Below are 24,649 nucleotides of genomic sequence, written 5' to 3'. Positions count from 1 at the left end.
CAAAACCGACCCGAACCCGATGTGTTATATTCGAACCCGACCTGTACTTGTAAATTTACTAGAATGGACCTAGGAAGTGTTATAAAAGAGAATTGAATTCCAAAATACCTGACCCGAATGCCAACGGGTACCCCAACGCCCAGGCCTAGTTGTACTATCTTTTAAACGTAACTTAATATCAGTATCTATTTTGGACAAGTCTGGATACTCTTGTACATTTGGAAACCATATAGTTAAAGTTACCCTTTTAAATCATTCAGATATAATCGGTCATGGTCATTGGATTTAATAGATAATCTTTAAGTTTTAGAATCCGTTGATTTTTTGGATGTTGGCCAATGTGTAAGTTGTATCAAGAAAAAGCAGACAAACCAGAGAAGGAAATATGCATATTGAGCTTTAGGTGTCTTAGAGTTGATACATACAGATGTGTGTGGACCATTCCCTACGGCTTCATGGAATGGACACTGCTATTCCGTATCATTCATAGACGATTCAGTCAATATAGTTATCTCTACCAGTTATACGAGAAGTCAGAGGTTCTGGATGTGTTCAAAGTGTTTAAAGCTGAAGTTGAACTTCAATTAGGTAAACACGTTAAGGATATCTGATCGTAGTGGAGAATACTATGGTAGATATGATGGATCAGGTGAACAACTTCCAGGACCGTTTGCTTTATACCTAGATGAGTGTGGAATCTTTCCGCAATACACCATGCCGGGTACTCCAAGTGTGAATGGTGTAGCGGATAGACAAAATCGGACACTTCAAGACATGGTGAGAGATAGGATTCAGTTCTCTACTCTCCCAAAATCCCTATGGGTTGAAGCAATAAAGACCACAGCCTACATCCTAAACAGAGTGCCAACTAAAGCAACGACCAAACTGCATTTTGAGCTGTGGACTGGAAGATGTCCATGCTTGAGGCATTTTTACGTATAGGGTTGTCCAGTGGAAGCGCGGCAATATAATCCAGATGAAAGGAAGCCGGATTCCAGAACGGTTGGTTGTTACTTTATTGGTTATGTAGAAAAATCGAGGGGTATAAGTTTTATGATCCGGTTAGACGAACGTTTTTTTGAGACAGGAACATCAAGGTTCTTTGAGGATATGGAACTTGGAGAACGGGACAAAGAAAATAAGGATTCTTTCTTTGATGAGGAAGAGAATGAAAAGTCAGGACACCATAGTGATATGGTTTTGATTACACCCATTGCAGTTATTGAGGATTCAACTGGAAATCAGGAGGGTAACTCGGATTCTCATTCAGAACAAGTTATTGGGGCTCAAGAACCGTTCCATGAAGATTCTCAAGAACCAACAGTGCCATTAAGAAGGTCCACTAAAGAAAAGAAGAGTGCAATTTCGGATGATTTTGTGATATTTCTTCATGAACATGAAGATGGCATTTGGATGATGGATGACCCTTTAAGTGTCCGTCAAGCCTTCAAAAGTGTTGACTCTGATGAGTGGACTGATGCCATGAAGGAAGAGTATGAAATCTATGTTGGACAATGGCGTTTGGGATCTTGAGCCACTACCAGAAGGTGCGAAACCGGTTGGTTGTAAATAGGTCTTTAAATCCAAACGGGATGCAAACGGTAAAGTGGAAAGATAAAAAGCCCGCCTTGTTGCCAAAGGTTATACTCAGAAGGAAGGCATTGATGACATTCGCTCCGGTTTCTTCGAAAGACTCAGTAAGGGTAATAATGGCACTGACAGCTTATTTGGATTTAGAGCTGCACCAGATGGATGTAAAGACGGCATTTCTCATTGGTGATATTGATGAAGTCATTTACATGCAACAGCTGGAAAACTTTGTGGCTGGAGACCCAAAGAAGGCTGTATGTAAACTAAAGAAATCCATCTATGGTTTAAAGAAAGCGTCTTGTCAATGGTATCACAAATTTCATCAGGTGATCACTTCATTCGGTTTTGAAGTGAGTTATATAGAGGATTGCGTATACCAGAGGATCAGTGGGAGCAAATTTGTGATCTTTCTCCTATATGTTGATGACATTCTTATTGCCACAAACAATGTTGGCATGTTGCGAGATACCAAGAAGTTTCGTTCAGAACAGTTTGAGATGAAAGATCTTAGTGAAGCCTCTTTTATATTGGGAATAAGGATACACCAAGACCGTTCTCGTGGTATATTAGGTTTATCACAAAAGAGCTACATCCATAAGGTTCTGAAACGGTATGACATGAAGAATTGTAAGTCAATAGATACCCTATTTCTAAAGGTGATAAGTTCAGTTTAAAGCAGTGTTCCAAGACTGCGTTAGAGATTGAGGAAAATGCAGAAAATTCCTTATGCTTCAGTGGTTGGGAGTCTGATGTACGCTATGGTTTGTACGCGTCCAGACTTGGCTTTTATTGTTGGCATGTTGGGGAGATACTTAAGTAACTCGGGGATTGACCATTGGGCAGTCAAACGGGTGATGCAGTATTTGCAGAAAACTCAGAATCTTATGCTCGTCTATAGATGAGGTAACCAGCTCGAGATCTATGGTTATTCTGATTCTGATTATGTTGGATGTCTTGATAGCCATCGATCCACTTTGGGTTATGTATTCTTGCTTGCTGAGGGAGCCATATCGTGGCGAAGTGCCAAGCAGGGGCTTGTGGCTTCGTTCACTATGGAAGCAGAATACATAGCATGTTATGAGGCATCCAATCAGGCTATTTGGCTGCGGAATTTTATCACAGGACTGCATTTGGTTCCGGGTGTTGAAAGACTCCTTAAGGTTTACTGTGACAATAATTCAGCAGTGTTATATGCGAACAACAATAGGAGCAACACGAAGTCGAAGTATATCGACATCAAGTATCGTGTTCTTCGTGAAAGCATCCAGAGTGGTTTAATTTCAGTTGAGCATATAGGTACAAACTCCTTGATAGTGGATCCGCTGACTAAAGGTGTTCCACCTAAAGTCTTTAGGGATCATGTTGCTCATATGGGTCTAGACGATATATCGTTTTAATGGGAGTTGTTTGTACCTAATAAGTATTTTGCTTACTTTTGGCTTAATGTATATTTGGTTCATACATTAAGGTTTCAATACTATTTGGTTCAGTATTGCATTCCAACACTATTTGGTTCGGTGTTGGGGTATCACTCTGTGTTTTTTGTTCATAAGGTTGATCTCGATTCAGAGGATCAGTTGGAAATAGGCACGATAATCACTTTTGCGTGTAATTTCCATGATATGCATCCATCTCTGGTCTAATGTCATTTTATTATGGTAATACTTGTGATCATTTTGGATCTAATTACGGTTACAGTAATTATATATCCTCCGGTATTAATATGATATATGGACGAGACTGTTTCATACCGGTTTTTAATGACAATCATAAGTAGCGCTCATTAGGATTAGTCCATAAACCATCTTGGTCACAATTAGGTCCACAAGTGGGAGATTGTTGAAGATGTGAACCAATTGTGGGATTTATGGATTAAGGATTGTTATCTCAGTTTGGCCCAAATAATGAGTGATCATATATGGATTGGGCTTTCGGTATTTGATTCGATGGACATGGGGGTTTTATGCATAGAAACCAATTAGGATATCATTTAATTCTATGATGGGCTGAATTAAATGGCAATGGTTCAGGACCGGTTAAATTACGGTTTACTAGTTTGGTTGTGGTATCTAGCTCACGTATATATGAAGGTATATATATTCAGTTTAATATATACCATAAGGTGAGGAAGTATATAAGGTAGAGAGATGAGAACATAAAGTATAAGGTTGAAAAGAAGGCTTTTGTCATTTTGCAAGACAAAAACATAAGGATTCTCTCTCACTCTCATCATGCATACTTCCTCTATTCTCTACTCAAGTTCCGATTACTTAGTAGAGGATAATTCGGATACGAAGAGCTAGAAGACCATCTACCTATCATCTTCTTGTAAGATGAGTTCAAGTAAGTGTTTCAAGCTCTTTTAATTTTCAGTGCTAACCATATACGCTAGTAGATCATGGGGCCTAAGAATTTATGTGGCATTGATACCACCTCCATTAAGTATACATAAATCCATCAGATATGTCAAATAAGATAGGTTTTCAAAAGAAGATGACATGAATGCAAGACAAAGTTCGAATACGTCGGGAGAACCTGACAGAGTCGGATACCTGAAATTTAATCATATATTGTGATGTTGAATACCAGTTTTTACCTTAAAAAAAAACGAGATGATCTCAATTGCATCCTCTAGTTTCGCGAAAACTGATACAAAAGATAACAAATGATCAAGAAGCTGAATTAAACCAACGTAGTTAACGAGTTCAATGTCTATATATATATATATATATTTTTTTTTTCAGTGTTCCAAACAAATATTTCTTTCAATTTACTTTCTTCATTCCTACCAAAATACTGTTTTTATATATTTATATCTTAGTTGCTTCTAGTTAAACGTTATTTTTTGCAGAATATTCACAACAACGCTCAAATGTTGTGTGTTTATTTTGTTTTAATGGTCTGTTTGAGTAGATTTAGAGATGTGTTTCCTCCGAGTATTGATTTGATTCTATTCATCAATCATGAAAGTCTCAAGCGATGATTCTCCTAGAATCCATTGGTTGAGATTTCAGGTCCCAATTAGGGATTATTTAATTATTTAGTTGAGCTGTTTTATTGTTGAATTATGCAAAAACAAACATAGCAAAATATTAGTAATATTCTATTTTTCAATATTTCATATGTATATTTTTGAACCATGCATTAATTTATTTTACTAGATCAACCAGTCGACTACACCAACCTCACGTGACTAGGTTCCAAAAATCTTATACTTATTAGGAGCCGAGGAACATCTCCAAAATACACTCTTTTTGCTCTCCAAATATAATTTCACTTTTAATTTTAAGTTTTGACTATTGAAACTTCAAATATGAAGTATCACTACTCAAAACTTTAAAATTAAAACTTTATAGTTTTATTTGTATTTTTGTCCGTACAATTATATATCATATTTATGATTTTCAGTATTTTGTCAATTATCATTTTAAACCTTAAATTTTTATACCACATAAATATTGTAAATTTGTTTTTATAAATTTAAGTTTTACAAATAAAATAAAATTTTAAAAAATTAAAATAAGATATAAAATATGGAGAATTTGCCAAAATGACCTAAAACTTGATTTTTTAATGGAATAGTATACCCCAACTTCAATGAAATAGAAAAATAATCCAAAAGTCTAGTGAAATTATAATCAGCCCATTATGTCCAAACAAAAAAACTAATATGCATTTTTATGAACATAACCCCAGGAAATCTTTTGTATTTTGTAAGTCTTCTCATATAATAGATCTTAAAAATAATTTATAAATTTTATAAAAAAATAATTTCATGGGAGAAACACTGAAATCATGTAATTATATTTGTAAATGATATAAATTAAGATCTAGTAAAATTGAATTGTTTTCGACATAGATAAGTGAATGTAGATTGAGTCATGATATTCATTGGTTTAGGATTTGATAACATATGTTATAGTATTGTTTGTATTTTTAGGGTTAGATTTTGAAATTTTAATCTTTTTTTTTTTTTGAAAAATTGAATTTGACCTATATGTGATTAGTTTTGTGCACACATAAAACATTTAAGGTTGATTTTAATTTTAATGAAGTGTTTGTATATGTTTAGTTCTTTTTAAACATTGGGTAAATCACAAATTACATCATTTAATGAAGTGTTTGTATATGTATAAGTTTAGTTTTTTTTGTGTGGAAGCGTTGTGGCCTAGTGGTTAAGGTTTAAAGGCTTCTACACCCAAGTCTGGGGTTTGAGTCCCAGACAACACAATTTTTTGTAGATTATATGATGCAAAGCTTTTCGGAGGTTCCATAGTACTGTAGGTAGCCGTTCGGTGTAGTCGTTTGTTACAGAGAGAGCATGACCATCGAGGATGTCGTACATGCAGAATCGTCCATCGATCCAAGTGTTTCGGGAGAGATTCATCGTGGAATCGGTAGTCGTGGAGTTGTTCATCATTATCGGATAAATTGAAAGATCACCCCATATGTGACAGAATCATCGATTATATGGCCGTATATGTGACTTAAGTGACTTAAGGCTTCTAACAAATAATGCACTAAAAGACTTCAATAAAAGTCTTCTAAACTGAAAATATTTAATTTTATTTAAATTTGTGTCTCTCTATATAAATAAAATTTACACATTCTCTCTTTTCTTCTCAAATGGGTGCAACAAGAATGTAATATTTTTCACTCTAAAATTCTCCAACCTCCCTCTAATCTATTTGAACTTGAAAACACCAAACTTTATATCATTTTCTCAGTTTTGTCTCATGTATTTCTCACTGATTTATATTGTTTTTGCAGGTTTTTCATTACATGATTCTCATCATCAATTCTTTTAAAAGTAAATCTATAAATTTTGGAAATGTAATTTTATGTTAGATTCTAAGAAGTTATAGATTCAACATAATGTGATTGTTTTGTTTATTATTTAAGCATTAAAAATTTATTATTGTTTTATTTATTATTTAACTATAAAAACCTTATTTTTGGATATGCAGTTTTTTTAAATCTCAGTCAGATTCTGAAACATTTCTGAGAAGTCTCGTAACATATAATACACTAGAATACTTTCTAGAAAGTCTTATCTCATGTCTCCTATTTCATAACAGATCTGAATGTTTTGTGTAAGTCTCCATATCTGATTTTTCTTTATTTGGTAACATCTTGTTGTTTAAAGCTCTCATTTTTCCCAAATTATGTTATGAATCTTTTGATTCAGTTTCAGATCTGAAGCTGCCAAAGTGGAAGAGCTGTCTAAGCTGGAAGAAGAGGTCTTAGAGGTTGCTGTTGGAGGTGTCAAAGTGGAGGAGGAGGTCTCATAGGTTGAAGTTGATGGTGGAAACAAAACAGATATGAATGTCTTTGGTAAGTCTCTATATCTGAATTTTCTTCATATGGTAACCATTTTGTTACTTAAAATCCATGTTCGAAGACGCGGCCATCTAGCTGTCTAGGTGCTGTTCATAGGTTGACCGCGCCAAATATGTCCAAATCGGAGTAGTCAGGCTTCGATCCGCGTTGATCCGCGTAAGACCGCCTGATTCCCGCGTAAGACCGCCTAATTCATGCGTCGACCGCCTAATTTCTGCCTAAGTTTTTTTTCGTCCGTGTAAAGTTGAAACACGGTTAATTATTTTTTACTCATTATTAAAAGATTTTGTGTAATTATTCATTACTAAATAATTACAATTAACTATCAAACCCAAAACAAACACATAATTACTGTATTTAGAAAAATTTTTGTACCAAACACACCATAATCTAAATGTTCGACGAATCAAAAAGAAGTTGTTTAAAATTATATATAAAAAAAATATAGTATTATGTCTAAGAATATGTTTCATCATGTTTAAATTAGCTAAATATATTAAATTATATTTAAAACTAGGCTCCGCGTAATCCTTGAGTACTCCTCAATTTTTTGGTAACTCGCTAGATTTGGAGTTGCTGCCCGATTAGTTTCCAGCTTAGTTCCGAACAGGGCTTAAAACTGGTATATTTTTCTTCATCTGGTAAACATATGAGTGTGTTGAAGCTGATGAAAATTTCAGATTTCAGGTTTTTGAAAATTTCATGGAAAACTTTCTAGAAGACGCTTCATGCGAACGAAACCTTTGGAAGTATAAAGTATTCCAGGAAATCTAAATCTCTGGATGTCTTTCATCATCAACTATTGTTAAAAGGTTCAATAGAACACAACTCAAAGCGATGTTAGTCGACTACTATTTGAGTTCAGTCATAGACAAATTGGTTATAAAAAAAATTCAAACACATAAAAAGACCACCAGAAAAATCTTGCACAAAACGTGCAATACGCAGATGCATATAAAAATTGCATATATATATATAGAGAGATATACCGTATGTTGTAAAGCTTTTTTTTCTTCTGGTTGACAACAAATGCTTATATTAAAATTAAGCGAGACAGTTACAACCGGAGAGGCTAACATAACATAACAAAAAATAGAAATGGCTAAAGAAAGAAGAAATCCGAAGAAAATCTTCACTAGTAATCCTAAATCCCGCGTTCGATAGAACACAAAGAAGTCGAAATCGACGTTGAAGAACCGAACCAATGGATTTTAAGAGCAGTTGAAAACTGTCTCTGAAAATGACAAGATCTCCCGACATTGCAATGAGGTGCGGAAAGGCTGCCGGAGTAGGACTACACACAGGTCGACGGTACAACTTCTAAAAGATAGCAGTTGACAAGAATCGCAAAATGCTGAGTTTAGGTGACGATGGATGGAGATATGGAGAGGTTGCCGGAGTATGTCTACATGTGGAGTCGTCGACGGTACAACCTGTAAGAGGACGGTGCAGCAGCAAATTCGTCTATGGCGTTGTGATAGCTCGAGAAACTTTGATGTTGGGCTCTTAGGATCAAAACTATGGGTCAGGCCCAAACAGATCCCCACAAGAACACAATCAGAAGCTTTAACGAGGCGATGGTTTGAGTTTCGGTTTGTGCCGGTGGAAGGAAAGCTGCGGTGGGCGGTTAACGGTGGTGCAGCGGCGCAGGGATGAGGTGGCAGTTCAAGATTCCGATCTGGTGGAGACCTGAGGTGGCGAAGAGCGAGGACCAAGAACAGTCGCGGGCAGGACACACTAAGTTCGCCGGAGACGGTGTGATGCGCCCTTGAGTAGCGCACCGGGCAAAACAGACATGTATGGCTTGATCATGGAAAGCAGTAATGATATATGTTCATTGTTTGACTCATATTTCCAAAAACGAGTCCTCTACGCATGAAATCACTTGGAGAATGTTCTCAACTCAATTACGGAGCTCCTCGAAGAAGAATCAGATCAAACGGAGTTCAGATGAGGGAGTTATGAAATTTGCAAATCAGGAGACCTTCAGTTCTCGCGAATTTGGGCCGTACGGATCGTCCAGTCCACATCTTGGTCCTTACCGCGAAGGAACCACTTGGTTCAGACAAACCTGGACGTTAGCCGAAGAGTCTCTTTGACCAGATCTGAGATCCAAAAATTTTAATACATTGTCCTTAAATTTCTCATCTAGATTCGATTTACTAAGTTTGTCCTTAATACATTCTTAAGTCTTTTTCTATTCCTCAAGTAGTATAAATATGTAAACATTTCTCATAATAAAATCAGTCTAAGTTTGAGTTTATTTTGGTTTTCTTCTTTTCTCTGAGTGAGAGAGTGAGTTCTTAGCTAGTTCATCGGTTTGAACCGGCTTGTTGATTTGGTGGTCAGCCAATCATCTTTGTGTGTCGTTTGGTGGTTAGCCAACACACTACATTCGTTCTTAGGTGGTTAGCCTTAGATCGTGGGTATATCAAGAGCAATTCCGCATCTCTTGACGATCCTTTCAATCCATATCAGTTCTAGAAGTGCCGTTTGCCTTTTCGGATCATATCCAACACCCAGCTAAAGTGATATTTCCCGATTTAGGGCGTATCATGGTGGAAGCCATCTCCAACCGTAAGTTGAAGTTCGTCACGACTGTGAAGGAGGTCGTGGTGGAGGTTTTCAGCAACGGAGGTGAGACCATGTAGAGGTGAGATGGCAGCTCCAAAAACTGTTCTGGTGGAGATCCGAGATGGCGCAGCTCCGACTTTGCAGCATCTACAACGGCTGCTAAAGTATCGTCAGCTAGAGTACCGGTGAGATAGTTCGGTGAAGTGCATCCGCGTACTTGCAGCTCGGATCTGGACTGAATAGGAGTAAAAGCCGGAAAGAGGCATGGAGCGACACGAGAAGCCCCTGAGTAGTTATCTCTTCCGGCGAGGCTCACAGATCTGGAGTTCGGAGGGCTGAGGTCGACGTCGGCGGAAGAGGATGTTCAAGCAATAGTGGTTTGACGGGTGGAGTGAAGCTTCCCAACCAGATGAATAGATGTCCGGCGACTCCTGCTTGAAGCAGAGTGATACACACACAAACGACTTGAATTCATAGGAGAAGAAGAGAGATCCGGTGGTGATGAAACGAAAGCTGAGAAGTACACTTGAAAAAGGACGACAAGAGAATGGCGACGCCGGCGAGCTAGGGAGCCAAAGAAAGAGAACTGAAGGCGGACATCGAGCCCAGTGTCAGAGAGAGTATTGAAGTCTAGGGCGAACTTGTATCCCGTATTTTGTAAAGCATGCTCTATCTTGTGCGTGAATCTATCTTATATAAATTGGAAGTACTTTAAGCTTTTGTTAGGAAATATTAATCGTAGTAAAAAAATAAATATAATGATGTTTGGAAACATAGTTAGCAGTAAATTAGGAAAAAAAATAATGGGCTTATACTACTATAAAAATTGGAAATCTATTACGTTATATTAAAAAGTAATAGGCTTATGTTACTTGATATACATATTCAAATTAAAATACTAATTTAAAATTGATTTATATCAAAAATTCATTCAAAAATATACATATATTCAAAATTTGATTTTTACTAAAATATTTTCCAATAACCATTATAAAAATATTTTCAATATATATAAGAAAAATACAACACAAAATCCAATTTCAAACACCAACTTAAACTATGGTTTTTATATTTCACATTGAAATATAAGATAGATATATGTGATTATTTATATGATTGTACGTATAAAATATTATTAATTATAAGATTACTTATTTGATGGTACGTATAAAATACGATTAGTTATATGATAACACATATTTTTGTAACCTATGATGACACATATATGATATATAATAGTGATTAGGGGTGGGCGTTCGGGTCTGTTTGCGAATTCGTGTTCGGTTCAGATCTTTGAGGATTCGGATCAGTTTTGGATAACCAATTTAAATTATTTTTAAAAAATAAAATTTATCATATGCTTTAATTTTTAAAAAATCTATAAACAATAGAATATGTTACATATAAATTTGAATAACATATGTCAGAGTACCTAACTTAACATGTAAATTGGTTTAGTTTAAATATTTGGATAGAGAATTAATAATTATTTAAGTATTTTTGGAGTTTTGAGTATATTATAACTATTTTAGATATTTACGTTTGATTATTTGTAAACATTTTCAAGTATTTAAACAAACTTAAAAGTATCATATATATTCTGGATGTTTATATATATATATTAAATCTAAAAATAATTAATATATATAAGTATATAGATCTATTTTGGATACCCAAAATACTTCGGTACGGATCGGATTAGATTTCAGTTCTTCAAATACCAAAATTTTGAATAATTCAGATATTTAATCAATTTCAGTTCGGATTTGATACTACTTATTCGGATTGGGATCGGTTCGGTTCTTCGAATTCGAGTTTTTTGCTCAATCCTAAATAGTGACATGAAAAACAAATGGCATCGTAGTTTTTTTTAAATACACATGCGCGGGCGCACATGACAAAATCTAGTATATATTAAAAGAGAAGTCACAACATTGACTCATGTGTGGATTTTTTTAAAAATGGACCTAATGGACCTATTACTAGAAAATTATGTTATATTTAATCTCTATTCTTATCATTTAATTTTTGGGCCTACCAAAAAATTTTATTGGGCTATCAATAATTAGATTTAAACAATAGATGATCCATTGGATTTATAGATATTATAAATTAAATAGATATAATTTGATGTTGTAATATTATATCTCCATATGTTAATTATTTGAATATTTGTTGATATTAACTTTTAAAATTATAATAATTTTTTTTAAATAACAAAAATCATACTATCTAACAATGATTAATCTTTACTACCTTAAACCATTGAAAAAAAATTTAAAACTATATATTGTATTTTAAAAATTAAACAAAAATTAAATGTTTAATTATTTACTCGATAATATAAATCTATGAAGCAAAAAGTTTAATTTTTAAAAAACTTTCTAAATTTGTGAAATGTTACAATATTTTTGAATATGATAATAAAAAAATATTTTGCTAATCTTTATATATATAGTTACGATTTTAATAATAAAATAATAATCTGAAATATATATATATATTGAAGAAGATATAAATATATGCGAAAGTTTGAAACAATCTATTCAATGAAAAAAATATACCATAAACTTATTATGTTTTAAAAACTGATATACATATATATATATTATAATATATACCAATTTAGAATTAAAAATAAAATATTTATATAAAACTAAATGAAAACAAAAAAAATCTGCGCATCTAGATGTAGTTTTGAGTTATGACTAACTTTTTGTTGTGAATTTCTTTTGGATTTCAGTAGGCGCAGCCCATTTTATATGGGCTGTGTAAGAATCATTTCATTTCATGCCTTAGGGTTTCCCTTCGCACACTATATAACCAAACCAAAAAACAATCCTTGCCGGAAGAGGTAGAGAGAGAGAGAAGCCATGGTTAAGTTTCTGAAGCAGAACAAAGCTGTGATCCTCCTTCAAGGCCGTTACGCCGGCAAGAAGGCCGTCATCATCCGCTCCTTTGACGACGGCAACCGCGAGCGTCCTTACGGACACTGCCTCGTCGCCGGGCTCAAGAAGTACCCCAGCAAAGTCATCCGAAAGGACTCGGCCAAGAAGACGGCGAAGAAGTCGAGAGTCAAGTGTTTCATCAAGGTCGTGAACTACCAGCATCTGATGCCTACTCGTTACACGTTGGACGTGGATCTGAAGGAAGTTGCGACTCTCGAGGCTCTGGCTTCGAAGGACAAAAAGGTCGCGGCTCTTAAGGAGGCTAAGGCTAAGCTCGAGGAGAGGTTCAAGACTGGGAAGAACAGGTGGTTCTTCACCAAGCTAAGGTTCTGAGAACCGAGTTTCTTTACACTCTACTTTTGTAGTTCTAGAAATGAATGTGGATCGTGTTTTGGATGGTTTAAGACTTTTGGTTTTGAAATTGATTCTGGGTTTTGTCTTTTTTTCTTTTTTTAAATTTATATTATGGAAACTCAACAAATCTTTGCCCTTTGTTGATTAAGTTTAATCAGTACTGTGCCTTGTGTTCTGCGAATCAAATTTCTTATGCTTCGGACATTGAAATGAAATAGTGTTAGCGAGATGATCAAGATGCTTGTGTTACCGTCTACTTATTATGTAGTTTCTAGAATGAATGTCGATCATGTTTCCGATGGTTTATGACTTATTTGGTTCTTGATTGTTTCTATTTAGGCATGATCATTTGCTATATTGTTAATTTAATTTGTATACTGTCACTAGTTTATTAGAAACTGATAAGAGTTCCAGTTTAACAATGATGGATTGATTGTTCTTGAAATGTGTTTCTATAAAATTTGTTTTCTTCATGATCATCTTCAATTAGTGTGAGTCAAGGTATCGCCGTTTGTTATTTAGAATTGGTGCTATATATTATGAGCATTACTAAAGTACCTGCCATTCTAGTCTGTCATTTATTATGTGAATTTTTCCACTCGCGATTTCTAGGTTGATCTATTAGAGATAAAAGTTAAAACACCAACTGCACTATAGTATATATAGGTTGAGGAGGTTCAAGTCTTTCTCTTTTAAATTGCCAAGAATAAAACTAGAGTTGTTGTGGCCTTGTGGGTATTAATTGGGCATTGCGCGTATTTAATCTGCATTTAACAATTTTAAGCCAGTCTCTGTGGCTCAGAAAGAAGCACTCAAAAGTTATGAAAAAGTACTATCATGAAACTAAAATTTGAACCAGCGACCGATATGGAACGAGCTTCTAGTAGGAACCCTACAATCAAAACTGGAAACCAAAGCCCGAAAGATACGGAAACCAAAGTCCTGAGTTTCGCTGGAAATTGAAACTGGTAGGACCGTAGGAGTTGTTAGTCCTCCGAAACCAAAGAAAAATATAAAACTTAAAACAATGCAGCATGAAGAAAACGTTGTATCATAAATTAATGGCAAATGCAAAGATCTCACTAGTCACTTAGAAAGATGTTATGTCAATCACACCTATATGTAAAGAGGCAACCATTGCCACTTTCCCAAACTATATGAAAGAAGAACAAATAAGCCCCAACCATCAAGTGATGACAGAGAGTGACTGACATTAACGGAATTAAAATTAGATGAGTTTTTTTGTCGAATTTTTATCTTCGAGTCATGCCGTCTAAAATACCGCGACGGAGGATTACAAACGTTAACGGAATTAAAGTTGAAGGTTTTTTCGTCAAATTTTTAGTTGAGGAGTTTATTTACGATTCATCTTTAGTTAAGAGGTTTAATTACTAAGAACGCTTTTATTTATTTACTTTATGTTTTTGTATTATGGCGAACAACCATATCTTTAATCTTGTAAAATTATTATTAAATTTTTTATTAATCATTTATAAAAGTATTAAAATGTTTATAAAGCTTTATAAATCGGTTATAAAATTGATAAAGTAATGTGTAAAAATTTATAAATTATTTTAAAGGCTTATAAATCGATTGTAAGAGTTTTAAATAATGCATAAGTGGATAAAATAGTTAATTCCATTTAGTAATAAACCTTCTCAATTAAAGATGAATTGTAAAATAACCTCTCAACTAAAAGTTCGACGAAAGAAACCCTCAACTTTAATTTCGTTAATGTTTGTACCATCCGTCTAAAATACCTTGACAGATGGTGAAAAAGAATTAATGTTGAGGGTTTTTTTCGTTGAATTTTTAGTTGATTGGTTTATTTACGATTCATCTTTAGTCGAGGGGTTTAATTACTAAAAATTCTAAATATAACTTTGTGTTTTGGTTTTGTGCAACCAGTTATGTATACCTTGCTGTTATTTTTCTTTCATTAACATGTATAAAAATACATATGTTTATTTACTGGAAACAATAAATAAATAGCTACGTTCGATCTAGTTTTTAGTATTTCCCGTCTTTTGTTTGAGTTTATGAATCCTTTTTTCTTCTTCTGAATTTCGTTTTGGGAGATTTATCGGCGAAAATGAACTTTTTTGTACTTCTATTTCATATTTTTACAAAGCGTCTAGAGAGAGAATTATAAACACCCGAGTTTGATTCTCTTAGTTGACATCGTATTGTCTCGGATTCAATATATTTCTAATAAACGAGATTTTTTTTTAAGAGATCAAACGTTAAAAACGGCTACTTTCTCTCTCATCTAGTGCGACGCGTTAGGCGATTCCTTCCCCCACCGTGACTCAGACTCCGGCCGCTCACCGACGTCTAATTAGGCGTCGGACCCTCGCCAATTGCTCAGCTCCTTCTCCCCTGAGGGAGATGAAGATGAAGAAGAAGAAACCCAAAAAATCACCCCCTCGAAGACGTCTCCGAAGTCGAATCTGACGAGACCGTCCTCCCCACCTGTTAAGATTATTGAGAAAGTCCCCTTCTTTCTAGCTGATAAGTGATAAGGAAGTTTCTGATGCCCAATTTGACTCTCCAGTCGATGCGGTTGCTCAACTCCCGGTTAGCCACTCAGACACGAACTCTCAATCTGAAGTATCTCCACCAGGCACGATTGTGTTCGCCGAGCAGTCAGCAGATCCAGCCTTAGCTTGCAACGAAGTTCTCTTCAGCCAACATGAGTCGAGCTCCAAAGGTCTTCCCCCGAGCCCCTCTGCAACCCTACCGGTAGAATCTGAAATCGCTGAAGATTTTATTTCCCCTGGTACCCTTACAATCGTAGCTAATGCTGATGCCAATGTAAACCATTTGAGCTCGCAACAAGCAAATGTGAACGACCTAACCTCTGTCAAGGACCAAGAGGAGGTTTCAAATGCCGATGCAACAAGAGTAGCTAACTCTGTTCCAAACAGTGATGCGATTAAGGAAACTAGCCCTGATCTTCCACCACCCATATAAGGACAAGCATCACAAGAAAAACCTTTGGCTCCTTCTAAAGAAACTTGGTGTGATCTTGCTAAAGGAGTTAAGCGACTCTCAAAAAAGGGTGAAGCTTTCACTCTTCCGTCAGGAGAAGCTTGTGTAAAGATCCCCAATTCGGTTATTGAGAAAAAACAGGAAATCTTGGGAGCCTTTTGTGCTTGGACAGTTCTACTCTGATCCTCCTACTCAAGGTACTTTGCACAACATTGTAAATGGAATCTGGAGCAAGCAGTATCGGGACATTGCGGTTTCAAAAATGGAAGGCTTCGCAATCCTTTTCAGAATTCCAAATGCAGCGACCCGAGCTAGGGTGATCAAGCAGAAGCTATGGCAGATTGAAGGTCAGACAATGTTTGTAGATAAATGGGAACCAGGTGTTGTGCCTACCAAGCCCGAGCTTACTTCCGCCCCCATCTGGTTGGAACTTAGGAAAGTCCTTCTTCAGTTCTTTAATGAGGATGGCCTGGAGCGCATTGCGGGACTGGTGGGGCATCCCAAATTCCTTCACCCAATGACAGCTAACAAAAGTAATTTGGAGGTTGCCAAGGTGTTTACTATCATCGATCCTAGGAAGCCCCTACCCGAGGCAGTCAACGTGCAGTTCGACTCGGGAGAAATCAGTAGGGTACTTGTTTCAAGTCCCTGGATGCCACCAGTATGCGACATTTGTAAAGAAATAGGACACGCAGCCAGACGTTGTCCCAGAGCTCCTAAGGTTTGCACCCTGTGTGGCTCGGTAGATCATGTGCGCTCGAAATGTACTCAAAAGCCTGTGCAAAATAGACATGAGCGACATGACAAACAAGATCAGCAGGAGCCTAAAGGAAAGAAAACAAGGAGAGGGAGATCAAAAGATAAACAGAATTGGGTCATGATCAATCCTCCTACAGGTGCTTCTACTCCCTCGCAGGAAACTCACGTCAACCAACCTGCACCAACCATCCCTCCTCAATCTAATCCAATTGTGAAATCTGTGCTGGAACTTCCTCTTCAGACCAAGCTGGGCACTGAAAAGGACATGGTTAGAGGGGAAACCAGTGGCGCTGCGAACTATCTTCATCCTCCTATACGCAGGAACAACTCAGGTGTTTCTCGGTCCTCTCATTCAGACGTTCAGCCTGACTCTTCGGATGTAGAATCCAAAGACTCGGAGTTGGAAGAAGGTGAATTCAGTAGACACGAACCAGATTTCGAGGTTGTACGGAACAAAAAAAGATTCTCATGACTGAAAGAAAAGCGGGGCAAGGGCCCCAAACTACATTAAATTATGTCGTCAGACCTTTTTTGCTGGAACATACGCGGTTTAAATAAATACAGTCACCGCAGCGGATTACGTAAATGGTTTAGGAAGAACTCTCCTCTTTTTGGCGCTTTGCTTGAGACGCATGTGAAGCAGCCTAAGTTGAATAAATTTGTTTCGGATATTTTCCCGGACTGGTCTGCTGATCACAACTACGACTTCTCGCATTTGGATAAAATTTGGATCATTTGGCATCCATCTCTTTTTGTTAAGGTTGTTTCCAAATCTCTACAGATGATCACTGTAGAGATAACTTGGCCCCACTCTCAGTCTAATCTAATTATCTCTGTCATATATGCTTTTAATGATGTTGATGAGAGGGCTATCTTTTGGGCCGAGATCTCTTCTTTAGCTTCCTTGCAGGTCTTGGATTCTAAGCCCTGGATGATCCTCGGTGATTTCAACCAAGTTAGAGAACCTGCGGAGCACTCAAAGCCAAAATCATTGAACTTGGATAAGAGAATGAGGGACTTCAATCAATGCTTGCTGAACGCGAATGTAGATGACCTTAACTTCAGAGGCACTTCTTTTACATGGTGGAACAAACAGAAGAACTCACCTATTGCCAAAAAGCTGGACAGATGTCTTGTGAACGACGACTGGTACTTTCAATTTCCGTCCTCGGTTGCGTTTTTCGGTAGTCCTGAATTCTCTGATCATGCTGTCATCTCTATCTCCCTGGACCCGAGCCGAGTTAGAGCTAAGAAGCCATTCAGATTCTTCAACTTCCTTATCAACTCTCCAGGGTTTAAAGAAATGATTTGTATGAACTGGTACTTATTCAATGTCACCGGCTCAGCTATGTTTAGACTCTCCAGGAAGCTTAAGCTGCTAAAGAAATGCATTAAAGACTTCAGCTGGCTCAACTACTCGGGTATTGAGAGGAAAACGGCAGAAGCCCATGAGAAGCTTACCCAGGCGCAAGCAGCTATGCTTTCTGCTCCCTCAACGTCAAATGCATCTGCTGAGTTCCAAGCACTAAAGGAATGGGAAGAACTGTCCGCTGCTGAAGCGGGGTTTTTTTTTCCAGAGATCACGGATTAATTGGCTAGCTTTTGGTGATGGAAACTCAAGGCTGTTTCACAGATACACGGCGACCAGGCAAGCCATTAACCATATCCACTTTTTGTATACTGATACTGGCCAGCGTACTGAGTCTCAGGAGGGTATTCAGCAGCTTTGCGTTGATTACTTCTCCAGCCTTCTGGGGAGTGAAACATCTCAGCCAATGTTTGTTCAAAGCGACCTCGACCTCCTCTTCAATTTCAAATGCTCTGAGGAGCAGACCGCATAATTCGAAAAAAAGTTTACTCCAGCAGATATAAAAGATGCTTTCTTTTCTCTGCCTAGAAACAAAACTGGCGGGCCAGACGGATACTCCTCAGAATTATTCATATCTACGTGGGAGATAATTGGACCGGAGGTGACTGAAGCCATTTTAGAATTCTTAGAATCTGGCTGCCTGCTCAAGCAGTGGAACTCGGCCTCTCTTGCCCTCATCCCCAAGATCCCAAACGCGTCTCACCCCTCAGAATTCAGGCCTATCTCGTGCTTAAATACAGTCTACAAGGTAATCTCGAAGCTGCTTGCCTCGCGTCTCAAAGAAATATTGCCCCTGATGGTTTCCAAGTCGCAATCAGCTTTTCTTCCTGGGCGGCTTTTGGCAGAAAATGTGTTGCTTGCCACTGATCTGGTTCATGGCTATAATACTCAGAACATCTCCTCGCGTGGAATGCTAAAAGTTGATCTGAGGAAAGCGTTCGATTGTGTGAGATGGGACTTCATTCTGGCGTCTCTGTGGGCACTGGCGATCCCTGAAAGCTACATCAGATTGGTCTCGGAATGTCTCTCCACTACATCGTTCTCTGTCTCTATAAACGGTGCCTTAGGTGGTTTCTTCAATAGCTCTAAAGGAATTAGGCAGGGAGATCCTATGTCTCCTTATCTCTTCGTACTCACTATGGAATGCCTCTCAAGCCTTCTTGCTTCTAGATTTGAGACAGGCATTATAGGTACCACCCGAGAACAGAGAATGTGGCGATCTCCCACCTCATGTTTGCGGATGATGTTATGATCTTCTTTGACGGTAGCAGTAATAGTCTTCATGGCATAGCTGAATGTTTGGATGACTTTGCCTCCTGGTCGGGATTGTCTATGAACGCCACCAAGACGGAACTCTTCACTGCGGGTCTGGACCAAACTGAATCCTCAGCTCTAATGGGGTATGGATTCCCATCTGGCTCCTTTCCCATTCGATATCTTGGACTCCCGCTGATGTCCCGCAAACTTAAAATTTCTGAATATGTTCCGCTGATGACCAAGATCACTAAGTGTTTCCAAGCGTGGTCCGTTAAACTCCTCTCTTTTGCGGGTAGATTGCAGCTCTTGAAGACTGTTATATTTGGTATCATCAACTTCTGGTTTTCGGCGTTTATGCTTCCTAAGGGGTGTATTAAGAACATTGAATCACTTTGTTGTCGATTCTTGTGGTCTGGTAACGTTGATAAGAGAGGCATCGCCAAGGTAGCATGAACCACTGTCTGTTTACCTAAGCAAGAAGGTGGATTGGGGCTTCGAAATCTCGCGGTCTGGAACCAAACCCTATGCCTAAAATTCATTTGGATACTGGTCTCTAAGTCCCCTTCGCTCTGGGCTGTTTGGCACCGCAGCATCCACCTATCTACTCAGTCTTTTTGGGCCATCGAACCTGTTCAAGCGGACTCCTGGGCATGGAAGAGATTGCTTAAGCTCAGAACCCTAGCTATTAGATTCTGCAAATCTGTACTTGGAAATGGTCGAACAACCAGTTTCTGGTTTGACGCTTGGACGCCATTGGGTCAACTGATCACTTACTTGGGGCCTCTCGGTCCAAGGGCTCTAAGAGTCAGAAACGAGGCGGTGGTAGCGGATGTTGCTAGGGACTCAACATGGTCTCTACCTCACCCCCGATCTCAACAGGAAGTTGATCTACACTCTCATCTCACTACTATAACTCTTCCTCTATCTCATGATATTGATGACGAATATGAATGGATTGTTGGTGACTCTCCTTCTAATGTTTTCAGAGCCTTTACCACATGGGAAGCCCTGAGGCCAAAGCAGGAGATTCAAGACTGGCATGACGTGGTCTGGTTCAAAGGATCAATACCGAAGCATGCCTTTACAATGTGGACAGCTAACTATGACAGGTTGCCAACAAAGGCCCGGCTTACTTCGTGGGGTCTCCCGTTATCACCCCTCTGCTCCTTCTGTTCAAGAGAACCAGAAATGAGGGAGCACTTGTTTCTGTCTTGCGAATACAGTCTCGACGTCTGGAGCTACGTCTTCAGCAGATGCCATCCTCCTACCTCTCCACTCACGGACTGGGCAGAGCTACTCTCTTGGATCCAAGTCCCTAACTCTAAGAGACTATCTCTGCTTAGGAAATTAGCAACTCAAACAGTGGTGTTTCATCTGTGGAAGCAGCGGAATAACTTAATCCATAACCAGATCTCTTTCCCGGCGATCGCGGTCTTCAGGAGCATTGACAAAGAGCTGAGAAACGTTATCTCCGCTAGAAGGAAGTATAAGAAATTCAGAGATCTTATGGCTATATGGCTTCGATAAATCCTTAGTCTCTAGTTTAAAATGTTGACCCATCTTGTTTTTCTCTTTTTTGCCAAAATGGTTCAGAACCAAGATAATACTTTTTGTAGAATCTATCTTCATATATGATATTTACAGCTTAGCAAAAAAAAAAAAAAAACGAGATTTTTAACATGGTTTTGTCTCCGGTTAACTCATTAAACATTTAGTAGAACCTTTGGTTCAACAATACTAAACAATTGAAAAACTTAAAAGCTACTTTTAAACTAAATAAATAATTTAAATCTATTGGTTCCTTCATTAATTATTTTTGCAATATATGAGAGATAACGGAATCTAAACAGCTTGCCGTTTTAAAGCTCAACAAAACGCTGTCAAGTTCAGCATGTGCAGGTCACACGGCGCAAATTTAGCAACCCTGACGGCGTGCAATCTATCCAATCATTCACTCATTCGTATCTGAGGAGAGGGAAACGAAACGATAAAAGAAAAAATCAAATTTTTTTAAGCAAGTCAATTCCTATCTGTAATAATTCTTCACCCAAATCTAGAGAGAGAAAGAGCAAATAATGAGTCTGTTTCAAGAGAGAGAGAGAAAGTAGGCAAGGAAGACGGTCAGTGACTGAAGATCACTCACTTTCACACCCTCCTCCGAGATCTCATTGGCTGATCTTTCCGTCTCCGCCGGTAAAGTCTCTCTCTCTCTCTCTCTCTCTCTCTCTCTCTCTCTCTCTCTCTCTCTCTCTCTCTCTCAATTTGAAAGTTTTATTGCAAATTTTGCTTATTCTTTTGCTTTAGACAGCTGTTTGATTTAGTGTTCCTCTGGGATTCCAAACATTGTCTGAAGAGTTTTGGTCAAACAAAAAAAAACATTGTCCGAAAAGTTTTGGTCAAACAAAAAAACATTGTCTGAAGCATTTAGCGACCCAATTGAGTTTCTATGTTTCTGCTCTGACCCAAAATAGGAAGCTCGTTTCTTTTTGTATAATTCAGCTGCAGTTTTGCAGGTTTGTTGTTCTCATTGATGCAATGGGTGCTTCAGGGAGATGGATTAAAGCATTGGTTGGTTTCACCAAGTCAAAGTCTTCAAAGAAGGATGATAATGTAAATGACTAGATAATCTCTTTATCAAATATTGGTTACAACTTTCATTTTTTTTTTGTGTGTTTTCATTATATGTTTGTTCAACTGATGAAGGTGAAGATTGCTACCAAGAGCCGGTTTGGGAGGAAGCATTCAGTTGATTTTGATGCTGACAAGTTCCAAGTTGGATTTGAAGATTCAAATGTGCATAGTGTGATAGATGCTGGAGTCTCTACTTCAAGTTCACTACAATCATATGGTGCAGCTTATGAAGAACAAAGGAAGGAACATCTGGCTGCAACGCGCATCCAAACAGCTTTTCGAGCCTTTCTGGTATCAATTTTAGCCTTGTTAAGTCCTCTTATCTGTTGTGCTGTGATTGTCTATTCTTTATGGCCTTGATTGGACTGAGAAAAATTGGATGATACAATTTTTTGTAGGCGAGAAGGGCTTTAAGAGCGTTGAAGGGTTTGGTTAGACTACAAGCCCTTGTTAGAGGACACGTTGTGAGAAAACAAGCAGCTGTAACCCTTCGGTGCATGCAAGCGTTAGTAAGAGTCCAGGCTCGTGTACGTGCAAGACGTGTTCGTCTCTCCTTGGAATGTGAAACGGGTCAGCAGACACTTCAACAGCAGGTAACAGATGAAGCCCGAGTTCAAGAAATAGAGGTGATGATCACTTGTCTAAATACAACTTTTATGTTACTTTTTAATTTTTGTTTTTATTTTTTGGAGAGAGTTCTGGTTGTGCTGACATTGTCTTATCAGGGAGGTTGGTGTGATAGCATTGGATCTGTTGAACAAATCCGGACAAAGCTGGTAAAGAGGCAGGAAGCTGCAACTAAGCGTGAGAGGGCTATGGCTTATGCTTTGACTCACCAGGTTTTACTCACAACAACCTCTATCCTAGTTAAGGATCATTCTTTCTCTTACATTTGAATTTGGTGTATTGTAGTGGCAAGCAGGAACTAGGAAGCTGTCTGCGCACAGTGCATTTCAACCTGACAAAAACAACTGGGGATGGAACTGGCTGGAAAGATGGATGGCTGTTCGTCCATGGGAGAATCGGTTTCTTGACAGTAGTAACCTCAGAGAAGATGTAAACTTAAACAATATGGAGCAGTCTGAGAGTGTGCATAAAACACAGATGAAAAGTGCAAGCAGGATGCCAAACACTTCAACTCTTGTATCCGGTGGTGTTTCGAGTGGGAAGGCAACAGGGCCATCTATGTCTGATAATGATTCTTCTTCACCTGGAGTATCTTCAAGCATTCCAGTGGTATCCAAGGCTAGGTCAAAGCTTGCTAAAGACGATCTTGCTGTTGAAGTTAACTCAAGAAGACCTGGTGCTGTTCCAAGATCTCACAGCAATCCAAAAGAAAGATCTTCAAAGGAACGGTTATCTCTACCAAACAGTGGTCAGATCTCTTTCTCTACGCTTAACATTAAGAGAATAGTCTTATCAACATTGTGATAGTGATAATAGAATCAGTTTTGCATTGGTCATAAAGGTACCAGACCACAATTTAGATGTTAGGATAGCTAAGTTTTATTGGAGACTTTGTCCAAACCTCAAATCAAATACCTCAGCTATTAGATATGGAACAAGTTACACCCTAATAAGACGCAACACATTTGTCCTTTGAAAGATTTCGATTTGTCTTTTGATCTATTGTCTTTTTAAGTCCAAACTGTGAATATTCTCTTGAGCAGGAAAATCATTAGGATCACAGTCAGCTAAAGCCATCAGAGCAGGAAAACTCACGCAAACATCTGCGCAAAATCAGAGAAGACGCAACTCAGACCCAATAAGGCAAAGGCTTGCATAGCCCTGCTAGAGTCTCTGGGAATCATCAGTCCAAATCCCTCTCCCATCGTTCATGTACATACACAGCTTCTGAGACACAATCATGGGAGAACAGAATGGGTTTCACCAGAGAGAGAGAGAGAGAGAGAGAGAGAGAGAGAGTTGCTCGGTACATTGATCAAGAAGAGAACACCGTCGTGTTGGTGTCTTTCTGTCTTCGTTGTTGTCTGTTATTTATGGTTAGCCATCCTTTTTGTCCATGTATCTATGTGGATTCCTTATACGACGTATATACATATGTAATAATTTGTTTTTGTCAGTTTGTAATAACTTTGTATCTTTTGATTGGTAATCAAAATTTAGCTTACAAAAAAAGAGGGGATGGAATCAAAACACATTGTGGGTGCCATTAACCTCAAGTGAAATTGCAGTCGTTTTTTCTCAACTCTATATGCATTTTGAGTTCACTCACCAATTACAATTTACAAAACAACAAAAGACTCTCAAATAAATTTTTTTTTATAGATTCTACTTTTGATTAAACTATGCTTCTTCACATTATTAATGGTTTCATTAATTCTGCAAAAATTAAATATATCAGGTCATTCAGTCTTTCAAGCAACTAGTCTAAAAGGTGATCTGAAACACATGAAAAGATTGAATTGGAACAAACTTTCTGATATTCTTTCACCTAACAGTTTTGCACTAAGAGCATCTCCAAAAGACACTCTATAACTTCAAATATGAAGTTTTTTGCTCTCCAAAAAGAAACTTCAAAACTTCAAATTTGAAGTTTTGAGGAGTGAAACTCTATATTTGAAGTTTCACTACTCAAAACTTCAAATTTGAAGTTTCATATTTTTATTTGCATATTGGTCCCTATAATCACACATCACCTTTATGATTCATAAATGTTTTTTGTTTATTGTTTTAATCCTTATAAAGATTATATCTCATAAATATTTTCAATTTTACATATAAAATTAAATAAAACTTTAAAATAAAATTTAAAATATTTAAAGCTAAATTTAGACAACAATAATATACAAAAAAAACTTAACAAAAAGATTTT

The 24,649-nt window shown here is 37.5% G+C and overlaps 4 protein-coding genes across 9 annotated transcripts; all 4 read left to right on the top strand.

The window, feature by feature from the left end:
* Window positions 1–12,350: 12,350 nt before the first annotated feature.
* Window positions 12,351–12,987, top strand: LOC103859942 (60S ribosomal protein L27-3). Its single transcript, XM_009137536.3, has one exon. The coding sequence runs from the start codon at window positions 12,378–12,380 to the stop codon at window positions 12,783–12,785; it is 408 nt and encodes a 135-aa protein (XP_009135784.1). The 5' UTR covers window positions 12,351–12,377; the 3' UTR covers window positions 12,786–12,987.
* A 247-nt stretch (window positions 12,988–13,234) lies between these two features.
* On the top strand, window positions 13,235–23,952 carry LOC103859940 (protein IQ-DOMAIN 1). 6 transcript variants are annotated; one of them, XM_033288318.1, is made up of 8 exons: window positions 21,221–21,239; window positions 21,272–21,375; window positions 21,696–21,792; window positions 21,886–22,104; window positions 22,212–22,439; window positions 22,539–22,652; window positions 22,726–23,188; window positions 23,484–23,952. In XM_033288318.1, the coding sequence occupies exons 3-8, from the start codon at window positions 21,718–21,720 to the stop codon at window positions 23,597–23,599; spliced, it is 1,215 nt and encodes a 404-aa protein (XP_033144209.1). In that variant the 5' UTR covers window positions 21,221–21,239; window positions 21,272–21,375; window positions 21,696–21,717; the 3' UTR covers window positions 23,600–23,952. The 6 variants fall into 6 exon arrangements, 5 of the variants coding, with proteins under 5 accessions (XP_009135783.1, XP_033144210.1, XP_009135782.1 ...); XM_009137535.3 differs by having other exon boundaries at window positions 20,823–21,375; window positions 22,212–22,406; XM_033288319.1 differs by having other exon boundaries at window positions 20,824–21,375; window positions 21,688–21,792; window positions 21,892–22,104.
* Window positions 16,060–17,028, top strand: LOC117132612. Its single transcript, XM_033287360.1, has one exon. It carries the CDS (start codon window positions 16,060–16,062, stop codon window positions 17,026–17,028), a length of 969 nt encoding a protein of 322 aa, XP_033143251.1.
* Window positions 18,722–20,709, top strand: LOC103860217. Its single transcript, XM_033287359.1, has 3 exons — window positions 18,722–19,038; window positions 19,107–19,626; window positions 19,741–20,709. Exons 1-3 carry the CDS (start codon window positions 18,722–18,724, stop codon window positions 20,707–20,709), a joined length of 1,806 nt encoding a protein of 601 aa, XP_033143250.1.
* Window positions 23,953–24,649: the final 697 nt, after the last annotated feature.

This window comes from Brassica rapa, chromosome A03 (genome assembly GCF_000309985.2).
Source record: "Brassica rapa cultivar Chiifu-401-42 chromosome A03, CAAS_Brap_v3.01, whole genome shotgun sequence".
NCBI lineage: Eukaryota > Viridiplantae > Streptophyta > Magnoliopsida > Brassicales > Brassicaceae > Brassica > Brassica rapa.
This window is presented reverse-complemented; position numbering and strand designations above follow the sequence as displayed.